This window comes from Daucus carota, chromosome 4, assembly GCF_001625215.2.
Source record: "Daucus carota subsp. sativus chromosome 4, DH1 v3.0, whole genome shotgun sequence".
Lineage (NCBI taxonomy): Eukaryota > Viridiplantae > Streptophyta > Magnoliopsida > Apiales > Apiaceae > Daucus > Daucus carota.
The window spans coordinates 36,102,423-36,126,394 of record NC_030384.2 but is presented as its reverse complement, the minus strand read 5'-3'; the positions used below and the strand labels follow the sequence as shown (position 1 = coordinate 36,126,394).

Genomic DNA, 23,972 nt, shown 5'->3' with positions numbered 1-23,972 from the left:
TAAATACCTCTAATTAATATCTTGAAAATGATGGAATACCCCTACTTTATGTCTTGAAAACATGAATTCAACCAAGTTTTAAATAAGTCAAGCCTTGAAAATTGAAATTATGAAGATATATTTGAAAAACTATCATTAAATTAGTTTTGAAAGTATAAATGGACAGATAAATAGGGACAAATTTTTACTTCCAAAGTGGACAGATAAATAGGGACGGAGGGAGTAAGAAGTTTAAAGATTGAGCAATCCGTTCATCGTACTAAAAAAACTACAATAATTATAAAAATTACATTGTTTATTTGGCACGCTACCAAAAAGAACTTCACACAGCAGGCTGTGGTATATCGTATTTACAGGAAAATACTAATTTTATTGCCACAAGTGATTAAGGATCGACTTAGCAACCACTTAAAACCGCGTCAACGCCCCAATTCTCTTATTAAACTCATCAACAAAATTATACGCACTTCAATCTTCAATCAAAAAAAAAGGTTAATTAAAAGTGAAGGAGATTTTGTGGCATGATCTGGTAATCATAAACAAGAGGCTGAAAAGAAGTCAAAGCTTGCAATTTGATGATTGCTACATCAAAAGTCAAAGCTTGTAATTGTACAGACTTTCTCTTAATAATCAAGTATTTACATTTCAAATTTCCTATATGCTTTTTCTTCTAAGCGAACGGGTACTATTTATAACTTAACAAGAAAAAGGGGACGGAAAAGTTCCTACATGGATATACCAAGTATAAGCTGAAGGGGGATGGAAGAAACTGAACTTCAATGGTGATATACTCACTGTACAATAATTTTCTATATTTGAGGTTTAGTATGATTTAAACATTGCCGCCAAACCCAGAGTCTGTTTAGGAACTGGTAAAGCTTCCAGAAAAAAGTGGCCAAACTCGGCCATTAGATGTTTCCATGCCAAAGGAAGGAACTCCCGTTGTCTCAGCGTATGTCTAAACTCCTGAGATATAACAGATTTCATGTAAAAGGGAGAAGCAATTTTTATATATTATAAGTTAGATAGATGTCCAAGGGATATAAGGAAGGACATTGCTTACAGGGTTTAGCCCATGATCCTACAACTATATACCTATTCATGTGGTGCTGGTATGTAATATCAGGATTCATTCTAGTACCCTCGCAGTTGTTCACCTTGCCAAGAATTCTCTGTGATTTAGCATTCACAATCAGAAAATTATTCACTGTGATCTTTTACTCAAAATTATTTCACAAATTACCTTAAATTCATGTTGGATAGAGCCTGGTTTATTCTCCTTTGAACGCTATGATCCATAAAAAAATTGACCAGTTATTACTGGAATTCTTGGAGTACAGCACACATAGTAGATTTCTAAATAAATGGCATAAAATATCTGGTAAACTAACCTTTGTCACCTGGTCTGATTTTGACTTGTATATCGATGTTCCACATTCAGATTTTAGAGAGAGCTGGAAAAAAACATGCAGGTAGAAATAGCATCAACAAACATATTGCTCTAATAAAAGTTGTAATTCCAACTAAAAGTAACACTAGACCCAATCTGTTCCGTGGCTTTTGGATTTGCACATTTGCTTAAACTATATCTGTAAGATACCTTATTAAACAACTCTATTGGTGGAATTTCGGAAGGCTGCTTCTCAGCTGGCTCCTTCAAATCCTACAGAGTTCGATAAATTTAACACCTCTTTATATTAAAAGAATAAAGTTAATTATAATCATGACCAGCAACTTACTGTTGGAATATTCGGCACATTTTTATTATTCCAAACAACACGAGTATGTCTTTTACTAGGAAACTTTTTATTAGAGAATCCAGCCTTAAACCTATCCAATGCTTCATGGTTCTGCTCGAAAGCACTTTCAGACAATGGCCTGAAATACATAGCTAAAGCAGGTCAGAAGAAACCATATTTACCAAGCAGTGTATGGTGTCTTACTTTCCTAATGATTAAAATAACACCAGCTGGGATAGGGATGAGATGGGAAAGGAAATTAATTTCATGGTACTAAATAAATGAACAAATAGCTAGGTATCGTTCAAAGTGACAGTATGACATCAAAATAACCCCTTTAAACTTCCATTATGTTTTACCCGGCTCTTTATTTTAGCTCAATTGCCTGCTTCAGACACTTAACCCAAGGTCATGGATAAGGACTAAGGACACTTCATTTTGGCCCAAAAAGATGTCAACTTTACCATGCTTTGCCCGAATCCAACACTTGAACACATGAAATGTGGATGTTAGATAACTAGGATTGAGTGCAGGCAGGGTAACAGCATGGATTTATGAAAATTGAAAAGTAGAAGTTTCAAGCTCATGTACTTGTAGAAAATTTCAGTTCTATAGTATTTAACTAAGGGGACTAAGATAACATGCCTAATATATGATATTACTACACAATTTATATGAAGAAGTGCGGAAGGACAGAAAACAAAGCTAAAGAACCAAAGTTATCTAACCCATTATCCTTTGTGCTTTCACTTGATATAACAGAATTAAGATCATGTGCACTCAATACCTGCAACAACACATTAATGTACTAAGAAGACTGGAACCACAAGTTTATCAAGAAAAATATAATGAAAGTTTAATTTTATTTTGCATAGAGAAAAGCAGGATAATTCAAACTCAAGGGACCTACACTAGCAGATGAATGTTGCATAGCCCTTTCCATTGTCTTTAACTGAAACATCTGTGAAGTAAAAGTTGTAAATAGAAAAGAATGAGATATCACTGTCCAGTAGCTTAAAATATAAAACAGTACTCCCACCATTCTAATGAAGTTTCTGATTTATTTCAACCCATGTAAATGATTGCATTTACAATCATACAGTTTATAAGCATAATTTTTAGAAAGGCTTGGGCCATAAAATTAAATTCAAGATTCACATATAAACACCATGCATATCACCTGAAACACTGGCGACTTTGGCTTGCTCCTCTTAGGAAGAGCCAAAGAAGGGGCTTCCAGGATCTGAGAAACCCAGAAGGTATAGTTAGGAAGTTAAAGATAAAATGAAGTGTCAAAACAAGATATTCTAGTTCTCCCTGTCATCCAATAAAACTAATACATAAAGTTATAATTTTGAGGTACCAACTTTTCTGTTCAATGGCCGTGCTTTGAAGGTATATGGAAGCTGATCTCCTTGTTGACATCCTTCAGATGCATTTTTGGGCCGAAACCTTACCAGGAACAAGTCGTCCAGAAGTACTAGTTATGACATGAACTTTCCGCTACTGATAAAATAACTGAATAATCCTAGAAGAAGTTGATATACCTACGATTTTTTGCTCTCTGTGCCGTTTCCAAGTCAGGTTCTCTCGGAATAGTAACTTTACTCCTATGATTTATAGAACTTGTCTCAACCGACCCAACCTGTGATAGCAGGCAACAAGTCTAGTACCATATATAAATTTGGATAAATTTGATGCATTTACTTGATTATTCAAAGCTTCAAGTTATTGGACTGATTATTGCAAAATGATTACCTTTTTCGATGATTTGTGGGACAATGGAGCATGGTGTTTAAGCTGAGCAACCTGGTTAGAAAAGTAAAGGACTATTAGATCTGAATAACCACCTTGTGCATGATCTATCAGTAAGGATACCATATAAAGCAAAGACAGCAAAATTAAACATTAGGTCTACTGCTAGGGATTATTTAGTACAGCTCGGTCCAAATATATATATATATATCAGTAACAAATTTTTCTCTATTTTACTGCACAGAATTATGTAATCTTTTTAAATCATGAATCACTTGTTCAATGCACCTTTCGCTGGTAGCCACTTTCTAGCTTTTGTCTTTTAGTGGCTTCACATTCAAATCCAGGTTGAATCAGTGTGTCTCTCTCATATGCTTTAGTTACAAATTTTTGTGACCTGAAATTAAATTTTAAACAAAATGAGACAAAGCTTACAAGTTACACGGCCAAGTGATAGCGTGAAGAATTACGACAAAAGAGTAAACAAATGTCAAACCATAATGTAATATAGACATAAATCTGAGTTGAAGGAATGTCATATCATGTATATGGTCGCGCTCAAGAGAGAACCAGTCCTTAAAACAGAACCATAGAACCACTAAGGTTCTGCTGCAGAACCCTAAATTTTAAATAGATTTTTAGGATCTAAATCTAAATGAAAAATCTAAATCTAAATACATGTATTTTTCATGTTTTTTCATCGTTGTGTGTGTTCAAAAATAATTTTAAAATATAATACATAGATATTGACATTTTTTTGCATGTGAAGTTCTGCTGCAGAACTTTAACTAATACTTAAGTCCTGCTGCAGAACCCTACCTAATACTAGAAATAAGGTAAGAATTCTATGGTTCTCTCTCCAATAGTTCTCGCTTGAACATGACCCGTCATGTATATCATGTATAAAAACAATGAATGGGACCAACTAAATTACTATTCAAGTTACACATACCTTTCTTTACTTTGCTTGGCCAAATGACTAACAGTCGGTTTCATAAATGTTGAAGTCTTTAATTTGGATGATTTAGACAAAGGCTTGCTCTTTAATTTTTCAATATCTGGATCTATCTCAGTATAATATTCGCTACCTGCAGGTAATCGACAAGTCATGATGGTAAGGTTTTACAAACAGATAGATATAATGAACAGAGGGTAGATATATAAAGCATCATGAAGTATAACTTATCCTGGTCACTCACTTGCATTAATCACAGAAGAATCAAACAACAAAGCACTTGTCAGTAATGATACCTTAGTGAGAATATACAGCAACACTCACTAAGAAAACATAAACATATTTAACAGTTACTCGTGGATCAAGTAACAAGTCAGTCTTAATCCATCTGGATCATCAATATGTGCAAACACTGCAGGATTTCAGAATCAAGAGTTAAGGGCAAAAGCTTATATATAAGTTACTGAAACAAAATAATCTCCCTCTGTCTTTAGCAAGAAGTTCAAAGGAGTCTAATCAGCATAAACACTTTTAACTTCAAGCATCCAAGATAAATGTTGTGTATGCTTATGCAAAGTTTCTCGTGGAACTGAAAAGGTTCTTACAGGCCGACTCAATCTCATATGAGACAGATGATCAGCACAGATATTGCCATGTAAACATATACTAGTATAACAATCTATAAAATCGGTAAATGAGTATCATGCCATATTTATTTGTGTGCGAAATAAGCATCATCTCATATTTGATGTAATGTCCGATATGAGTGATATACATATATGATGCAAGGTCTGCTATGAGTGATGTACATATCGGATGCAATGTTAACACATGCTCAGTTCAACTACGTCGATGAAGTAAAACTAACCCCGCAGTATATACTCTTTAGTTATGTGAATAATGTTAAGCCATCCATACAAAAACGATATGGAATTTTAGAAGTTTCTGGATAAATCGAGACCAAAAACACACGTTTATTAATGCTAAAACACCACTTTCGAAATTCCACATGAATGCAGTTCAACGCATAGACATAGTCACATAACAGTAACAATGTACTCAAACCACATTACACAAGCACGCAACTAAATTCATTCACCAATAAGTATCGCAAGTGAATTAAACACTCACCTCCATCCTCTATCTCTCTCGTTGAACCACCCTCTGAAGTATCCCCACCATCAGAAGACATACAATCAACTACTTCCGCCACCGCGCAATCTTCACTCCAATTCACTTTCACATTAAAAGCTACAACGTTTCGATGCCACAATCAAAACACAGCCACTCAAAACAGTCAGAAAATCAACTCACCAAACACAAACAGGAATATTTAACCACTACTAAAATCATAGTCCGACTAAACAAAATGCGTAGATAATCAAAAAAACAAAATCAATTGAACAAACAATATAAAGTTTAATAAAATGTGGAGACTTACGAGAAGGCGGATAGCTAGGAGCGAATCGAAACCAAAGCTGAGCTTCCTCTGCTTCGGAAAATGATTCGAGGCGAGTAAAATCGTAGAAACGAGCAGCATCAAACTCGTAATCAGGATCAAACTCAACGAAATCCTGCATTTCTTCGTCCATAATTCACCAAGTTCTAGACGAAGAAACAGCAGGATTTCATTAAATTAAATTATATTTATGGTGAGGGTTTTTGAAACCCTAGAAAGATGGTGATTGTGCTGATTGGGAATGAAATAAGAGTGAAATGGAGACTAGTCCGCCGAATTTTTCGTTTAAATAAGCGTACAGCTATACAAACAAAGACACTGGTAATCAAAACAGGAGAGATGGATGGAAACTAGTGAAACGTCCAATATTTATATATGTAGCGCCAGGCCTACTAGCTGTAGCTTCTTTTTGAATTCGTGGGTCCCGTTTTGTTTCTATTCGCCGGTTTTTATGACCAAAATACCCCTGCTCATTACTTTCTCCAATTTCAATTTTTTGTCAAATGGTGCTGTCTTATATAGGAGGGGCCGTTTGGCTGGGCTTAAAAGAAGCGACTTATTGCTTAAAGTAAAGAAGTGGATTATAAGTGATAAGTTGGTTTGGACTTATAAGCTATTTAAGTGTTTGGATAAATTCATTAAAATTCACGACTTATTAGGTATAAAAATTGCTAAAATAATAATAAAATATCATAAACTATATTTTAGAATGATCCTACACATTGTTGTGAAATTAAATTTCGAAAAAAAAATAAGTCAAGAAAAAAAGCTAGCATTTCTAACTTCCAAAATTTCAGCTTATAAGTCGCCAGAAGTGCTTCTAACTTCTTTACACAAACACTCCGCAAGAAGTAGAAGTTGGCTTATAAGCTAGAAGTCGGCTTAAAAGCCGTAGCCAAACACCACCATAACTGGGTGCTGTGGGGGCATTTTAGTAATCTTATGAACAGTAATTTTTCTAGATAATGGGATAGGAATAGAAGATACTGAAGTATTACTCTTATTCACCCATGTAGAGAAAAAGTAGGATCCATTTTGAAAGAATATTTATTAAATTTTGAATTTATTCTTTTAATTGTCACTATCAATATTAGAAAGATCAATTTATTCTTATTCTTATCTAGTCCGAAATAATTCTACATTATATTACCTTACCGAAAAAACACAACTACAATGAATAAAATTACCAATATATCTATATTCTATTGCAATTTTTCGGTTCTTTTCTCAAGTTGGAAACCCACCCCTTTCAGCTTCAGGTATTTCCTTCCAGGGTCGGGCTTTTCTTCTTGTATTTGGGCCTTAGTAGTTTGGGCCTCAACAATATCATTACCGAAAAAGATACAAATACAAGCAACAAAACAACCAGCTATAAGCTATTCAAAGTCTTACTTCTCACTGGTGGAATGGAACAGAGGACGAAGGATATGATTTTCAAATCTAAAATGATGACAGAAAAGAGAATTAGATTTGAGTTATTCTATTATTTTTTAAAGAGAATTTGAAAGAAATTTGTGGAATTGAAAGCAATTGAATAATAAACACAAGAAACACAAGCAAATCCGATTAATAAGAATTTTCAACTACTTGCTATCGGCATGCTACAACAGTGAAACTGAATTGTAATTGTATCTAGATAGCAATGAACCTTACTGAATTAAGATATAATGTAAATTTGTAATACATTGAGGTAAGCTAGCCGAATCCTCTGAGCTTTGAAACTAAATAACAAAGGGATCATTGATTATGATTTCAATGTTCGCTTCTTCATCTCTGATTACAATCAAGTAGCTCCTTCCTACATATCCGATCCATCCAGCAATATAAAAGAGCAGAAGCCCTGGAGTGACGAACTGACCCCAGTGTATTTGATCCCTACTCATTATCAAATGCAGCTACCCGTCTGATCCACACAGCCTTCCTTGCATTCCTTTGTGATCAAACCAGCAGATATAAATCTTCAGAACTAAATCCATGCACTCTTTCTAGACCTTAAGTTCCATTTTTGTTTCAAAAAAGATGATAAATATAATTTTAGTAGCATCTCATACAATTAATAACTTATAGGTCCGTGGCAAAATAAATAAATAAATAACTTGTAGGTCATGCACATTACCAATACTACGGATTCATACAACTCGCAAAATGTAGATGCAACAAATAAATAAAGGCCCTTAATATTTGGCCTTAACAGGGCAGTACTATCAATTTCAGCTAGAAGTATACCAGAAAGCTGTACACACCCTACACTACTTCTGTGGCATCCATGGGCAAGATAGCCCCTTAAAGCCGGGGTCTCGGTGCAAGTGTGAAGGGCTGGTCAATTTTAAACAGGCGCCATATGGTAGCCTATAGTATATTCTGATGTTTTAATGATTAAAAGAGAGGAAGCAATGATTGATCGATCATAAATTCTTACCTATTTTACTATATCAACAAGTAACCTGGTTACACCGACAAAAATTTGGGAGGACCTAATAAACTAAAAGCATGCAACTTAAATAGCACAAGGAACATACAAGTAACTTTTACAATGAAGTGAAGGGTTTTCTATGGACATATAATCAAGAAGCTACAAGATCAGGGGTGTACTCACTTTCACTATCATATGTCATCCAACCTTCCGCAGTTGTCAATTGTCACTTGCCGTGTCTGACTGTAAGGCGAAAAATGATAGCAATAAACCTCACTATAGTATAGGAAATAGAAGATTCTATGTTTCAGCGTCTAATAATATGCTAAAAAATTAAAGGCGCGAATGCAGAATCGAATTCAAAATCACATTTAAGATAATTCAACTGAAAGAAATCAGGCTCAACACCACAAAATCACCTACAAGTTTAACACTTACTGATTCAGTTGCATGAAAAATCAGCTGGTCTTAATCCATGTAATCCCACTGTATGCTCCTATTCTAATTAATCATTTGATAATCCACCAAAACTATATCAGTGCATATCGGAAATCAACTATCTGGTCTATTTCATCCACTTGAGTACAAGGTCACGAATAGATTGTCAACTTGACATAGCTACCGATCATGTATAAATCATTTCAACAATTTTTAAAAAAAATCTCAAAGAAATTTATTTTCCAATCACATGTATCCTGCTTCCCTCTTTATGTGTTTGTAGTCTTCTTTCTCCTTACATAATAACTTACAATCTTTTTATCATCACCAACTCTACTAGATTCTCCATTCTCACTCCAAATTTCCCCTAAAACCCTTTTCCCGCTATTCTGTAAACCCCCCTTAAACCCTATTCCACCCTTCTCGATCTTAAACTTCAATTTCGGTCTCTTCACCGGCAACATTTCCCTCTTCCCTATCTCCACGTTCTTCCCCTCCACCGCAACTCCCATTTCCTTATCAGCGGTAAAAGGCCAATACTCCCTTCTCTTCACCTCCAATCCCCGAATCTCCGGCATCAAAGGCAGCCATTTCGGAACATAACTCCTCCGATTCTCACAATTCTCGTAACACGTGTTGCTAATTTTATCTCTTAAACGCTCCCTCCGCAACGGCTTAGCGAAGGGAATCTCATCAGTATACTTAACGAACTTCATTACATCAGTCAGAAGCCCGGAGCTACAGAACCCGAAATTGACACCCGACCCGCCGGGAAAACCCGTATTGGAATGAAGATGTTCGAGCGCGGCGACGATGTCGACGACGTTCGACTCGGTTCTTCCGGCTGAATTGGCGGCTGAGACGGCGCCGGAAGCGATCGCCTGAAGGTACTTTCCGGCGATATCGGTGATGACTGAGAGGGCAGAGTTTTGGACGGACTTAAAGCCGACTGAACGGCATATTTGAGCGACGGCGACTCTTGTGACGGCCAAATGGTACGGAGATGATTGTGATGTCTGGGATTCAGATTTCATGGTGATATTGGGGCGATGATTGCTCGCGGAGCTTAGGGTTTAGACTTCAATTATATTTATAATCAAAAAATTATAGACTGTTGTTTGGGCTTCGTTGGTTAAGATACGCAACCGTACATTCGTCATATATAATGGGTGGAGTGTTCGACCCACAGCTAGGTTTTTCTTTTTCTTAACTTCATACAATAGAAAAGATAAAGAGACTATCCATGATAAACCTAGTCTAATAAGATATGCAACTAATAGACCGAATAATTATATAAGAGATATAAATAAATAAGAACAAATTTTTGAATATAGATGTAATTTGGAAATTCTATAATAGTACGAAATTTGAAATAGTCATGACATTAGTTGCACTTTACAAATAATTAAATAAGAAACATAAATGAATAAGAACGAATCTATTGCACTTTATAAATGATTAAATAAAAAATATAAATGAATTTATTCAAAAAAAAATATAAATGAATAAGAACGAATCTATGAAGTGAAAACTCAGAAAATTCATCCACTCTTGTATAAGTATTGTATCATTCTAGTTAGCATCTTTCGAAATCGAACAAGATTACTGCACTAATTGCATTAACTTTTTAACAGACATCTCTTACATACAAGTACTGCATCCTCCTAACTAGCATATCTCGGAATCGAATAAGAACATTGTACTAGCCGTCGAGGACCGCATCCTCTTAATTAGCATCTTCCGAAATAGAGTAAGATTTCAACACTAATTATCGAATTATAACTGTGTTGCCTCTTTAATACACCTCTTATGCAAGATTTTGTGTTACCTCTTTAAATACACCTCTTATGCAAGATTTTGACATGTTAAACAATGAACTGACTTTCAATTCCTAGTATGACAGTGTTACGGTGACAAAACATTTGGATCGTGTCTTTTTCTTTAAATGTTGATATTTGTTGTAGTATCCAGATAAACTATTCATGTTAAACCTTTAATAAGGTATGCTATCAACTGGAAGATTAAATAAGAAATATAAATGAACAAGAACGATTTTTTTTGAAACATAAAGGTAACTCATAAAATTCATACAAGTACGAAAATAGCTATAACATATGTTGTATTTTATAAGTGATTAGATAAGAAATATAACTAAATACGAACAGATTTGTTGCACTTTCTAAATGAGTAAACAAGAAATATAAATGAATAAGAACGAGTCTTTGAAACATAAAGATAACTCCAAAAATTCATCTACCCTTATACAAGTAGTATATCATCCCAACTAGCATCTCCAGGAATCGGATAAAATCACTGCACTAACTACAAACCTATAGATGCATTACCTCTTTTAACAGATATCCCTTGCATACAAGAACCGCATCCTCCTAACTAGCATCTCCCGAAATCGAATAAGATCACCGCACTAGCTGCCAAGTACCGCATCATCATAGCTAGCATCTTCCAGAATCGAATAAAATCTCAACACTAACTACCAAACTATAACTGTGTTAGCTCTTTTAATACACCTCATCTGCAAGATTTTGACATGTTAAACAATGAACTAACCTTCATTTCCTAGTATGGGTAGTGTTATGGTGATAAAATATTTGGACCATGTCTTTTATTTTAAATGTTTGATATTTGTTGTACTAGTTTGATTAAAATAATTACTTATACACATGCATCAGTTATATTGTTCTAAAAGTCAGTGATTAATCACGATTAATTCATGTCATGTCGCTCATCAAATTGATTAAATCTCCAATTATGCAATTAATCACCCGATTAATCTCTTATCAATCCTATTCATCTACAATTATTTCTTGTTCTATTTCTTTACTGATTAAATCCGATTCTTACTTTTTACAACACACCTTAGCCCTAATAATAAGGAGGTGACTGTTTCAGCTTGTCGGCAATATAGTTTCATAATATGTGTTTGCTAACTTGTTTGGCTTCACTAGATTACTTACTAGTATTAGATGGATTAAAATGATATATATTAACTTTTATTTCTTAGAACATTGATCTTAAAAGGATATTAATATTATCTTTATTTATATTAAATATATGGATAGGTTGAACTTGTATAACATATTTCGGAAACACTTTCGCGTGAAAAATAAGTTAACTTCTTGGACTTACTATTTAATTTTTTGTTAAAATTTTTTAAAAAAAAATATCTAAATCAAGTAAAATATTTAGATAATAGAATTGCCGATTAACTCTGACTCATAAAACTTTTAATGCCCACTTATAGTTTCAAAACTAATATATGATACATTACTTGGACTTGTCTTTATAATACTTCTAATAACCTATGATATTTTAATAGATGACACACCACTGACAAATTATGAACTCATCGGGTAGTTGTAATCTTAACGAGATGTAAAAGTAACTTATGTCACTTTAAATTTTAGATTAAATACAAAAAATTTGGCTTTACAAAATTCTGAAATTATGCAAAACTTTTAGTCTTTTAGTTTATTCAATTTGTAGTTTGTTCTGACTTGTTATCTTGTTTGGCTTGTGTTAGGGCATGTGCAATGGGGGACTAACTCCCTCCTCGATCCACGTAAAAAGGACCTGGGTCTTTGATTATTAAATATTAATTTTGCAGCATTGAGCATTTGGTAGAAAGGGACCTGGGTCTTTGATTATTAAGTATTAACTTTGCAGCATTGAGCATTTGGTAGAAAAGTGGCTAGGACCTCTATGATGTCCCTGGTCAGTTGGTGCAGACTGTATGTATAAATTAATATTTTAATCTTTCGTCTCTCTGTTTTTGCTTAAGCAAAACCCACTGAAAAGTGGAAATTTGTAAAAAACCAATTCTTGCCTAAGGGGCACAGAAATGAGAAAAAAATTAAAAGAAAAGTGGGCTTCCTATTGTGGATGCTCTTATGCCCAAAACCAGCATGACAAATTTTTATCTGAATTTAAGCATACGAATAATTATCATCCCTATTTTCACTAAACTTTAATCCTAAATCTGTCCATGGATGCTATTTATCTCCCCCGGCGTGACAGATTTTCGATTCGATGCTATTTATCTCACTTTTTTTACTGTACGCAGAGGATTGAACTTTGGCAAGATGTTGTGTCATTTCATTTGTGCCTGTGTTTAATTGGAAAAAACAAATATTAAAAAAAAAGCGCAACAAGTACCCGTTCTTCTTTTCTAGCTATCTCTCTACGCAAGCAAGGCACCTTAAAAACACACATCTAAAACACACGCACACGCGCACACACACTCTGTATCCCCCGGAGCTTCCTCCTCAACTTTGGCAATCCATCAACTTCTGTACTCATACATACATCATGAGACTAGTCGTGCCTTTGCAGGGACTCATAGTTCACGGAAGAGGCGGTTTAGTATTAGGCTCACTCCTACCTTGTGCTCTCTTCTACTTCCTGCAATTTCACCTCAAACGACACCGTTCTCCTGCTAATTCCACTCCATCCTCTTCATCTTCGTCGCCAATCCGCGCGCAGTTGTCATCTAGGGCCAGCCCAATCGCTAAGCCCAATGAATCGCCGTATTACATTGGAATGGACATGGTGCGCTCCGATCCGTATCACAGTCTCCGCAGTCCAGATGGTATCATTGATCTCGGGATTGCTGAAAATAGGGTATCGATTTTTATTTGTTTTTTTTTATATGTTTATATAATTGATCATGTAGCACTTTCCTAGTATGCTGTATTCGTTGTTGAAATGTCCATGTCATATTCTACACCCGAACAATTCGTGCACCCAAACTCGAAAGTGTTGCATTAGTAGGTTTTTTGCTTAGTTTCGAATCGAGATTTTTGGAATGTAGGTGATGTTTGGTATTATTTTCTGTTTTTAGTTTTCGAATTTAAAGGTGTTTGGGAACTGTTTGTCAAAACAAAGTTTGGAAAATAGGATACACCATTTTACTTGATTATGTAGAGTAATTGAATCTTCATGTTTAGTCAGTAGGAAGGTTGAAGATATCGAGAGAGTTTTAGATTTAGATAACTATTTTATAGTTCCCCAAAAAAAAACTTGTTTTCTATTTTTTAAGGAACAAAACCACATTTGTTTTGTGAAAAACAATTCTATAGCCAAACATGCACTCATGTTGTGTTTGGTTGGCGAGGATGGAATGGAATGAATAAAAACAAATGAAAATAGAAGAGGTAGGAGTGAAGTTTTGAAAAAAAATGAGTGAGTGCAAAATTGTTATGATGAGATTTGAGAAGAGATCGAGTATAGGAGGGAATGAAGCATTCTTTCTCAAACTGATGGTGTGGTATCTAGTATAGGGTGTAAAGAATGGAATGGAGGAAGGAATGGAATTTATAAACAATTGACCAAAACATAGTTCAAATTTCATTCCATTCCTTCCAAATTAATTCACGCCAACCAAATACAACATTTCTGTTATAAGATCATGGTATTACATAATGAATCTTTACATGAACTTTTACATTTCCTGTAAGATATTTCAAATTAAAACACTAGATTTTCGTGTCATTACAAATCGTTGGGTCTCTCATTGTAGTTAAATTTTACAGGCAAATATCCTATTAAGGTCTAAACCATGTTTAAGACATTAATTTTGGTAGTTATGCTATGTTTTGATCTTAATTATTTGATCGTGTTATTCGGTTGTAGTTGTCGTTGGATTTGATTGAGACTTGGCTTCTTCAAAATTCAAATGATTCCTTACTGCAAGGAGGCTTGACAATTGGTGGTCTTGCTACCTACCAGCCATTTGATGGATTGATGGATATGAAAGTGGTAATTGTACAAATAAATCATTGTTGATTATATTTCATAGATCAACCATATGATTTCTCAATTTTGATGATAAAATCTAATGTAATTTATGTTCACTTCATTTGACCGATTATCAGATGTGGTGCCAAATAATAGTGTTGATTCATTGGTTCATAATACTCTTTACATTGTAAAAGTTAACCTGAGGTTATATAAGTTGTAACTAAGGTTTATATTATTTTGATTCTGTTGTGTAGGCAATGTCAGGTTTTGTTTCTGAGGTGATTGGAGGAACAATATCATTAAACCCATCTCAACTGGTGTTAACATCTGGTGCAACCCCTGCTGTTGAAATACTCTGCTTCTGTTTAGCTGACCCCGGGGATGCATTTCTCATTCCAGCACCATATTATCCTGGGTAATCTTCCTTATATGAAACATATATATCAATCTTTTCCTTTTGTCACTTCGTGTGAGAATATTCAGTTTTTTGTTTTTTTGAAATAATAATGAGCTGTAATATGGATGCCATTTCTCAGGTTTGACAGGGATGTATTATATCGGACAGGAGTGGAGCTGATTCCTGTTCATTGTGGTAGCTCTGATGGCTTCATGTTGAGTAAAAATACTCTTGAACAAACATTTAATCAGGCAAGAAAACGAGGGAAAAGAATCCGTGGGGTTCTGATATCAAACCCTTCGAACCCCGTTGGTAATATACTAAACAGAGAGTTGCTCTACAATCTCTTAACATTTGCCGAAGAGAAGAATATTCATATTATATCAGATGAGGTATTTGCTGGGTCTGTTTATGGAAATGAAGAGTTTGTAAGCATGGCCGAAATTCTGCAGTCGGAAGATTTTGAGAAGGAAAGGGTCCACATAATATATGGGCTGTCCAAAGACCTGTCTCTTCCTGGATACAGAGTAGGGGCTATTTATTCCTGCAATGAAAATGTTTTGGCTGCTTCTAAAAAGTTGACAAGATTTTGTTCCATCTCAACTCCAACTCAGCAGCTACTAATTTCAATGCTTTCGGACAAAAGGTTCATTCAACAATATATAAAGATCAATAGAGAGAGGCTGACAAAAATGTATGATCTGTTTGTGGAAGGATTAAAACAATTGGGGATTGAGTGTGCAAAGAGCAGTGGAGGATTGTACTGTTGGGTCAATATGAGTGGATTAATCAGTTCACGTGATGAGAAAGGAGAACTTGCCCTTTGGCACAAACTCCTAAATATTGCTAAGATAAATATTACTCCAGGATCAGCTTGCCACTGCATTGAGCCTGGATGGTTCAGGTGTTGTTTTACTACCTTACAAGAAAATGATATTCCTATTGTCATGGGCAGGATTCAGAAAATTACTCCAATAGGCACATCTCAAACTGGAATCCCATGATTATTGTATTATAGGATTCTGTTCATATCTATAAAGATCATATAAACATGATAGGTATCTCAAGGTTTGACACATATTCAGAGCATAATTGCATTGTGAAGGAACTCATATTTTAGACATGTGATATATGAAATGAAATGAAATTAATGTGGACAGCAGTCTGAAGGAGACTTTCAACAAAAGTGGCATTAACTAAAATTGCAGAGGGACTTTCTTAACTTGGCTTCAGTTGCAGGTGCTTCTTCCACTTGCCCTGTATTCTTTTGATCTTGTTGACACTTCCGACCATGCAACAACCGAGGGCACTTTTCTTCATAAATTCCTGCAAGTAAGATATGCAGGCAAGAGTATATCCTTGTAAATATTGTAGAAAATAAGCAAAAGGTACCTTTGAATTATCTGTTTTATGTCGTTATTATGTTCGAACTTGATGAAATTAAGATTCAGTTTTTGTGATGTTGAAGAGACTCATTGATGCATTATGCTTTTGGTATTGGTATAAAGAGAATAATTTGTAAAAAAGTGAGATTATTCATAGCAAAGAAGTTCAAATTGTGAAATTACCATGGAGTGATTCTGGTCTCGCATTAAAATAGCTTTCCTGTGGTAGCTTCTTTTGCGACTGATCAATATTTGCTCCCCAAGAGTTAACGGCCTCTTCACTACAAGTTTTTGGTCAAGTTCATAATTCATGTCTGAAACCCTGCTTGGCAGTGTCTGTGGGGTAGTATGTGTACCCTTCTCGCATCCAACCTTTTCCTGGAAACTTGACTTGCGCAATAACAATGGAAAGAGACGTTCTAAAATTGGAGTGTCGTCTAGGCTTGTATTACCTGTTGCATAGCTGCTTGTACTGCTGTCACTCTCATATATAGGAGAAAAGGTTGCTTGTAGCTGAAGATTGTTCCCATTCATCAGACCATTTTCTACCACTGGAACAGCATTAGATATTGCCAGAGTTGGTATTAGTCGATTGGCCAAAAGCGATGGAGCTAAGCTGATCAACTCCACGTCTTCAAAACCCCATGCATCAAGGTATGAATCAATTATTTCATCTTTTTCATCATCACCATCACATCCATCATCATCATCTGCATTATACGAAATATTCTGGGAGTACACTGTAGGTCTAGGTGATTGAGAATCACGTAGCATAGGTGGTGGTAAGTGCACTACTGGACCTGCATCTGGCATCTCATGTGGGAAGCAATGTAGAGGTTTTCCTGGCATTTCTTCCCACTGGATTAATGAATCCAGGGCGGTCAGCTTGACTGGAGGCAAAGCAGTTGGACCAACTGGTGCAATATGCTTCCAGTCCGTTTTAGGGAGACCTGGTCTTACTTCCCAAATAAATGGAACTGAAGCTGGCTGTTTTATTCGCTGCCGGGTTGAACTTTGGGACAAAAATTGGTTTGCTACCATTATGCCTAAAGCGAAAATTTGATCTAATAGCTTGTGCTGCCCAAACATATTTGTGCTGGCCATATATACAAACCTGTAGGTAATACCGGGTTAGAGAACTTGGAATCTATTAGTTACGGATACCAACTGCACTAATATTAAGTAAACGACATTAGGCAGAGCTGCTCTTATAAACTACTGCGCTTTTGTGTTGGACACATAAAAGGGTGGTAATGTGGTATTAGGTTCTTGTAACTACTGTTGAACAATCTGCGTTAAACCAAACAACAAAACTATGCTGTTTGTGTGTAATGAAAAAAGCGTGACAAAGCAAAAGATAAGGAGCAAGTATAACAATAACAAAACCCGAGTCAGCGCTGCCTCACCGTATGCGTAGAACGATCGCTTCCCAGGATAAAACAGATTTCGATGGCACCACCAGCAAGCCAGAAATCGAGCAAGAATAATTAACCATAACATTCTATAGGAATATATACAAGTGTGGAGAGACTAGTGTGTTATTCTTGTCTATAATTAAATAACATCAAATATGGAATAAATTATGGAATCGGTGTAAAACTTGTTAACTACTCTATTCCATAAATAATCAGAAATAAAATCAGATTAAAATTTGCAAGCTACTATATTCCATATATAATCTGAAACATGATCAGATTAACGCATGTTATAAATTTGAGCCCAATTTCATTAAAAAATTATAATTTCCACTAAAATTATAATTTCCACTTTTATGGAATATCTTTGAATCATCGTATCACCTTAGTCATAATTACTCGATATGACTTGCCAATATGAACTAAAACTCATATTTTCCAACAACTACTCCCCCATCTGCCGATAGCCAGTTTTAACATGAATCGCGATATATATCAAGATATCATTAGCAAGTTACATGAACCTTTTCAAAATTTTATTTCTGAACAAGAAGCAATCATTAGGCATATAGAAAAGTACACATCGTTATTTCATACTGTAGTAAAAAAGGTTCTCTGGAAATCTGTCTAAACTCAGGAAGTTTTGGTTAACATGTTTATCTCATTATCTGCTATACATCTGTTACCCCATGTAGGTTCTTCTTCTTCATAAGAAATCAGTATAATAAAATATTAGTGCAGATAAAAAGAAAAAGAGTTCTTATTGGAAATGCTAATTTGAAATCCTAATATACAGAGTAATATATATTACAAAAGGTTGCCAAACAAAATGTCATTACAGTGGTTGATAATATGGCGCATATTAGGCTCAAATTTGTGGGCAAGTTGAAGTCTGTTGAAGGTCCTCCAACTTGCATCACCACACATTTGACCTTAATTTGTTGGGAGGCAGCAAAGGCGATTGCTCTGGCCCCCAAACAGCGGCAGTGGCCATTTATTGGGCTTTATGCAAGCTGTTTTACTTCGCCCTACACACCGTTCTTCTACTATCTGCAAGTAATGTTTGATATATCTGCCAGCTAGCTAGCCCTGCTAAGCAGCTTCTTAAGGTTGAAAGGTCGTTAGCTAAGAGGGGTTTTAAATAGCCTGAGCATAATTATTCGAAACCGATCCGGTCCATCTAATATAAATCGTCCAAACTGAAATTTTCGGGTTTTTAAGAGTATGTTTCATTATTAGATACCGAAATTTTTTGTTTAAGTTGGATTTTCACCTTGACTGTAGATAACTGAAACGTCTACATATATTTTATAAATAATATATTTATAGTTTAGGTTAAATATTTAAGTGCCGTCCATTTTCTCTTGTTGTTTATTCATTTGAAAATCATTTTCTATTCTTATCTACATCCTTATGCATCTGGTTAATAATTAATAATTTTTAATTAAATGAGTTATTTTTCTTCTTAACAACAAAAAAAGTAACGCATAAAACTATTATTTATTGAGAGTTATACAAATGTCATCTTTATTTTCTAAGTGTTTTGTTGAGAGTCAGATAAAAGTAACACATAATTTTTATTTTAGCTCAGTAAGAAAATATAATTAAAAAAAATTCGCATTAAGCCGAAATTGAACTAAATCAATCCGTTAAGAATCGATTCGATTTGGATTGATTTTTTATAACATTCGGAGTTTGAGTTCAATTTCTAGATGTTCAAAATCGAAATTTTCAATTTGGTTTGATTTAGACTTTAAAACTGTCCAAACTGAATTATGCTAACCCTGTTATTAAAAGTAGAAAATTTGTTCCCTGTTCTTAAGATTAGGAAATCTGTTTTTAAATTAAGCCGGATCCTTGCTAGATGATCAATTTATATATCTTCCCACTTATTATCAAACTGTAGCAGCATATGTAGAGAACCAACTGAATCAAATTCAGTGTGGAGAACAACAAATTACCAGATTACAAAAATAATATGTTCACATGGTATGTATATGAACGAAAATGTTCTATTGAATATTTGATTCAATCATGTCTTATATATAAAATATAAACATTATATAATTACAACATACAGATCAGATTTGAAGGCAAAACAAAACCTCGCAGATCTGATCCTATGACTTCAATCTATCAAATAACACTAAGAACAAGATGATGGTATCAACTTATAACCATCAGAACTAAAAAAAAAACCAAGTGAAAAACAATACCAACGGGATTAAAACATGGCGAAGAAGAGCACTTGAATAGCCCAAGTGGTGGGTTTATCCTCTGTTGTCCCAAGACACTTTCGACTCCGGCTCATCCGCTCAAAATTAGCTAGCACAATCATGTAATTTTACGAATCTATTAAAGTCATCACAATGTAATACGGCCTTGGCGTTCATCTCTCTTTCAAATCTCCATATGTAATTCAGACCTACCAGCAACTCAGTTATGGCATCTTCAGTCTTCTCCTGGTTGGCAAAATAGAGTGTTTGCAACAAAAGAACATTCGTCTTCGGGGTCATAGTTTGCTGCTCGAAGCTCCTTTCACTTTGCCACTTTATCATGTTATGCGCCAAGGGTGACAACCAGCCTAGTATCTTCCCTAAAGCATCTTTCCATTCTCCAGCAAGAACTGGATCAGTAGCCGCGAATCCTACCCCTTTTAGTCTTCCTCGGAGTGACCACCTAATGCTTTGTGGCAGCATCGCGTAGAGATCATCCCTTGCATCAAATCCAACCAAGTGTGGTGACCTTATCATCTTCTCCATCACAATGATCAAATTTGAGTAATGTAGAGCTAGAGCAGCCGCGCCTAGTGTACCTGTCGGTGGTTTTATTATCTTAGAGTTTAATTCAAATAATCCTGGTGATTTTTCTTGTTGCTTCGTGTTCTTGATCATGATCAATGGTCCAGAAACCATGCTGACAGAATTATCAAAATGGTTTTCAGATGGATAGACAGCTGCGGAAGCAGAGAGGCTTCGAGGCAGAGAAGTGACTGGAATTGTATTTGCATGGCCTGTTCCAAAAACAAGCTTGATCCGTGCAAGAACCGTGAACACTGATCTTGCGAGCAGGATTGTAACTTTATCAAAATTCCGATTCCATAAAGACTTCTCCTTCTTATACTTGACCTCCTGTCTCTGCCAAGCTAATTTCTGCTGTTGATCAATGATCTTAAGCTGCTTGATTGACGCCTCGTGTTCCTTGCACGACTTCAACGATTTCTTCACAACATTTTCCACCGCAGAAAGCTCCTCCAGCTCTTTGTAAAGCGTCGCTGTTGTTTTGACATACTTGTCCATTTTCCTGATTTTGGCTTCCATATCTCTCCAGCTCATGATCCAGTGACAAGGATCACACCCTGTTCTAGCGAACTCATCAAACAAGCGATCAAACGACTGAAGATTCAAGTCATGGCACCGCTTGCTCATCACCGACAAGGACTTGACTAGTAGTCCAAGATTCTCCACCATCTCCGCGCAAGCAAGGCTCAGAAGAAAACATTCATCACTGGACACAATCTTGTGAACGCCTTCGAGTGAAACAGATTCTGTTCTAAGATGAGCTATATTCTTATCAGACAGGGATCGCCATAGGTGTATGAGTTTGGACATGAGGCTTGTGATCTCCAAGGCCAAGACTCCGACATTCGACGTTTTCTTAACCATATGCTTGGTGTTTGCAGGTGTGGAATTGAGAGTGCTTGATACCCTCTTCTTCACCTTGAGTAGCCATGCTTCGAGTGCCATGGACTTATTCTTTACAGAGCAAATGATGAAGAATGAGGTGGAGGAGTAGTTAAAGAAAGATAAGGTGTGTGGAAGATAATAATGTGGGGGTGATGGCACTGGGAACAAGTTTGAATGGGGCTTGAAAAAGAGGTGCAGGGAGTTTGTAATAATTCAAGTGCGGAGAAAGGAGTGGTGTTTGGGGCTCGTGGGGTGTTTGAAAGCATTGCATACAATAGACTAATGAGAAATACACCAATGACAGAGAAACTTGTTTGTTCAACATAAATTATATAACTTGTGGCCACATGACATGGAGGTGCAAACGGAAAGAAGAGTGAACAAACAAATTAACGCATTTACGTGCAAAATGCGATAATGGTCCGATCTCGTCTCAGATCCCGACTGAACTGAAAAAATTAGTAAAATTCATCATTTAACTAACGTCTCATCATTTTCTTCAATAAAAGTTTATTACTGGATACCCTGTCTAGGATTATTTCCTAGAAATCTGCCGACTAGCTCCATAGGAAACACAGGTAGGTAAATTGGACTAATCGAGCGATAAGACCCGGTGGTTGAGAACTTTTATGCGATACGCACGGATTGGAACCCGATCTCCTTTCTTCAAATCATCTCACTGTCTATTCAACTCGGGTGAACGTCCGGGATCTCATCATTTTAAAAGATGATAAAAGAAAAATTGTTGAGCATTGCCTTCGATTTGAATATTAAATATTTTAACTTGGAGTGTTTCAGGATCATGATTCCGCCGTAGTGTAGATATAGGGGTCGTTTGGGTTAGCTTAAAAAAAGTGATTTCTTGCTTATATTAAAGAAGTGGAGGAGAGAAGTGAAAAGTAAAGAAGTTAATAAAGTGTTTGGAAAACAAGCAGAAGCTGTGAGAGAAGCTAGCATTCTTATCTTTTTAAAAATGCTTCTACTTCTTTATACAAACAGATCAAGAGAAGTAGAAGTCAGAAGCATTCTGCTTCTCTCAACCAAACAGGGCCATATATAGAGAATTACAGATTCTTTAAAGCTTGGGGTTGGAATTGTTTTCAAGTTGCGAAATGCTAGGGTTGGAGTGGTCAATTTGGATTAATAAAATGTGGTGGTTTAATTTCCTTATCGTATCTTTGAGTGGGCAAAAGGTTCCACTCGGATTTGTTTAGATACTGCATGATAAAGATACCTCCTGTGTTCAATTGTTAGTGCTGAAATTTCTTCTTCGTACACTCACATCAAAGCAAGTTGGTGTTCTTTCTTCATTCCTCCATTAGATCAGCGGAATAGGTTGTGCATATGAAATTAAAATCAGATGTTAATCGAAATTGTCACTCTTTTAGGGTTTATCAAGTCATTTACGAGTTCGAATATCAATATTTGTATTTCAAATATCTTATGTCTTCATTGAGAGTTGAAGCATAGAATGCTTCCTCAGGCTAACCGTATACGTACGCATGAAATCAAACTTATGCTCCCTTTTCGTCAAAAACCCAATCATTTTGCTTCTGACCCTAAGTTTATTCTTTTACTCATTTTCTAAACTCCATCCCAAATCACATTTTAACAAACCACGTGACCACCTAATATCAGTGTTACAGAAATCGGGAATCGGACCTAATCAGTTGAGCTACCGATTCAAGGATTAATCAGAAATCGGGGATTAATCGGAAGGATTAATCGGAGTTAAAATCGGGGGCTTATTTTAATATTAATATATTATTTAATATTTAGTTATTATTATATTAGCTATTTAGTAACTAATATATTTACTATATTCATAAACTCTATAATTATTCATATTTAAAGTAATATAGTATTTTAATTTTAATAATTTATCACATATACTTCGATTATGAAATATATATAAGGATTAATCGGATTTCAAAAATCGGATCGGTGGCTGACCTTACAGGGGATTAATCGGGGATTTATCGGTTAAATCGGGGATTTTTAGAACACTACCTAATATAGTACTCCCTCTGTCCCATTTTAACTGATGTTTGACTTTCTAGCACGTATATTGAGATGTAAAAAAATAATATCTACACTTAATAAAATAATTCAATTCTTATATCAAATAAAAGTTTAGGTTCTAAACTTTTATTTGATATAAATTTTATAAGAAATTATTATGTTTAGATGTGATTTTTTTAACATCTTAAAATACGTGTAAAAAAGTCAAAAGCATTTAAAATGGGACGGAGGGAGTACTCTATATTACTCCCCCGTCCCCTCATTTGTTTACATTAGGGACGGGGACTCGGGACGCATTCTAATACTTTCGTAAAACGTAGTTCAACAAATATTTTGAAATTTTTTTCTTCTGAATAAAAATTTGATGTTAAAATTTTTATACAAAAAAGAAAAATTTTAAAAATGAATTATAGAACTATATTTTGCGTGCGCATTAAAATGCGTGCCGAATTGTGTGAAAAAACTGTAAAGAAATGAGAGACAGAGGGAGTAACTATCAGCGTCTTATCCCAGTACATATTAACTCTCAGTAGAGCCTCCTTTAGCCTGTC

The 23,972-nt window shown here is 35.3% G+C and overlaps 5 protein-coding genes and 1 non-coding gene across 9 annotated transcripts; 1 reads left to right on the top strand and 5 right to left on the bottom strand.

Moving 5' to 3' along the window:
- Positions 1–548: 548 nt before the first annotated feature.
- LOC108216588 (protein TPX2) lies at positions 549–6,177 on the bottom strand. 4 transcript variants are annotated; one of them, XM_017389392.2, is made up of 16 exons: positions 5,891–6,174; positions 5,581–5,700; positions 4,447–4,582; positions 3,783–3,891; positions 3,498–3,548; positions 3,287–3,384; positions 3,107–3,191; positions 2,920–2,982; positions 2,650–2,700; positions 2,468–2,526; positions 1,740–1,878; positions 1,601–1,663; positions 1,392–1,454; positions 1,244–1,288; positions 1,096–1,172; positions 549–966 (listed from the first exon to the last, which is right to left on the bottom strand). In XM_017389392.2, the coding sequence occupies exons 1-16, from the start codon at positions 6,039–6,041 to the stop codon at positions 948–950; spliced, it is 1,329 nt and encodes a 442-aa protein (XP_017244881.1). In that variant the 5' UTR covers positions 6,042–6,174; the 3' UTR covers positions 549–947. The 4 variants fall into 4 exon arrangements, with proteins under 4 accessions (XP_017244881.1, XP_063948838.1, XP_063948837.1 ...); XM_064092768.1 differs by having other exon boundaries at positions 801–966; positions 3,287–3,405; positions 5,891–6,176; XM_064092767.1 differs by having other exon boundaries at positions 827–966; positions 1,064–1,172; positions 3,287–3,405; positions 5,891–6,177.
- Positions 6,178–7,469: 1,292 nt separating this feature from the next.
- Positions 7,470–9,033, bottom strand: LOC108216637 (uncharacterized). The gene is made up of 3 exons (XR_010290844.1): positions 8,760–9,033; positions 8,505–8,564; positions 7,470–7,899 (listed from the first exon to the last, which is right to left on the bottom strand). It is a non-coding gene; the product is annotated as an uncharacterized LOC108216637 (transcript).
- A 33-nt stretch (positions 9,034–9,066) lies between these two features.
- Positions 9,067–9,793, bottom strand: LOC135146762 (uncharacterized). Its single transcript, XM_064092190.1, has 2 exons — positions 9,168–9,793; positions 9,067–9,073 (listed from the first exon to the last, which is right to left on the bottom strand). Exons 1-2 carry the CDS (start codon positions 9,791–9,793, stop codon positions 9,067–9,069), a joined length of 633 nt encoding a protein of 210 aa, XP_063948260.1.
- A 3,090-nt stretch (positions 9,794–12,883) lies between these two features.
- On the top strand, positions 12,884–16,373 carry LOC108218664 (probable aminotransferase ACS12). The gene is made up of 4 exons (XM_017391708.2): positions 12,884–13,397; positions 14,409–14,534; positions 14,771–14,931; positions 15,053–16,373. Exons 1-4 carry the CDS (start codon positions 13,086–13,088, stop codon positions 15,915–15,917), a joined length of 1,464 nt encoding a protein of 487 aa, XP_017247197.1. The 5' UTR covers positions 12,884–13,085; the 3' UTR covers positions 15,918–16,373.
- Positions 16,102–17,694, bottom strand: LOC108218666 (uncharacterized). The gene is made up of 2 exons (XM_017391710.2): positions 16,482–17,694; positions 16,102–16,239 (listed from the first exon to the last, which is right to left on the bottom strand). The coding sequence occupies exons 1-2, from the start codon at positions 17,400–17,402 to the stop codon at positions 16,132–16,134; spliced, it is 1,029 nt and encodes a 342-aa protein (XP_017247199.1). The 5' UTR covers positions 17,403–17,694; the 3' UTR covers positions 16,102–16,131.
- Positions 17,695–19,711: 2,017 nt separating this feature from the next.
- Positions 19,712–21,772, bottom strand: LOC108218665 (protein PSK SIMULATOR 3-like). The gene has a single exon (XM_017391709.2). It carries the CDS (start codon positions 21,457–21,459, stop codon positions 20,035–20,037), a length of 1,425 nt encoding a protein of 474 aa, XP_017247198.1. The 5' UTR covers positions 21,460–21,772; the 3' UTR covers positions 19,712–20,034.
- Between the last annotated feature and the right edge of the window lie 2,200 nt (positions 21,773–23,972).

Bases quoted from the DNA above. Each gene is read 5' to 3' on its own strand.
- LOC108216588 (XM_064092767.1), bottom strand. From the start codon at position 6,041: ATGGACGAAGAAATGCAGGATTTCGTTGAGTTTGATCCTGATTACGAG. The intron at 3,892-4,446 runs GTATGTGTAACT...ATTTAATTTCAG, and splicing joins GCCAAGCAAAGTAAAGAAAG to GTCACAAAAATTTGTAACTA. The intron at 1,664-1,739 runs GTAAGTTGCTGG...CGAACTCTGTAG, and splicing joins ATGTGCCGAATATTCCAACA to GATTTGAAGGAGCCAGCTGA.
- LOC135146762 (XM_064092190.1), bottom strand. From the start codon at position 9,793: ATGAAATCTGAATCCCAGACATCACAATCATCTCCGTACCATTTGGCC.
- LOC108218664 (XM_017391708.2), top strand. From the start codon at position 13,086: ATGAGACTAGTCGTGCCTTTGCAGGGACTCATAGTTCACGGAAGAGGC. The intron at 14,535-14,770 runs GTAATTGTACAA...TCTGTTGTGTAG, and splicing joins GATTGATGGATATGAAAGTG to GCAATGTCAGGTTTTGTTTC. The intron at 14,932-15,052 runs GTAATCTTCCTT...GCCATTTCTCAG, and splicing joins CCAGCACCATATTATCCTGG to GTTTGACAGGGATGTATTAT.
- LOC108218666 (XM_017391710.2), bottom strand. From the start codon at position 17,402: ATGGCCAGCACAAATATGTTTGGGCAGCACAAGCTATTAGATCAAATT. The intron at 16,240-16,481 runs GTAATTTCACAA...TCTTACTTGCAG, and splicing joins GAGACCAGAATCACTCCATG to GAATTTATGAAGAAAAGTGC.
- LOC108218665 (XM_017391709.2), bottom strand. From the start codon at position 21,459: ATGGCACTCGAAGCATGGCTACTCAAGGTGAAGAAGAGGGTATCAAGC.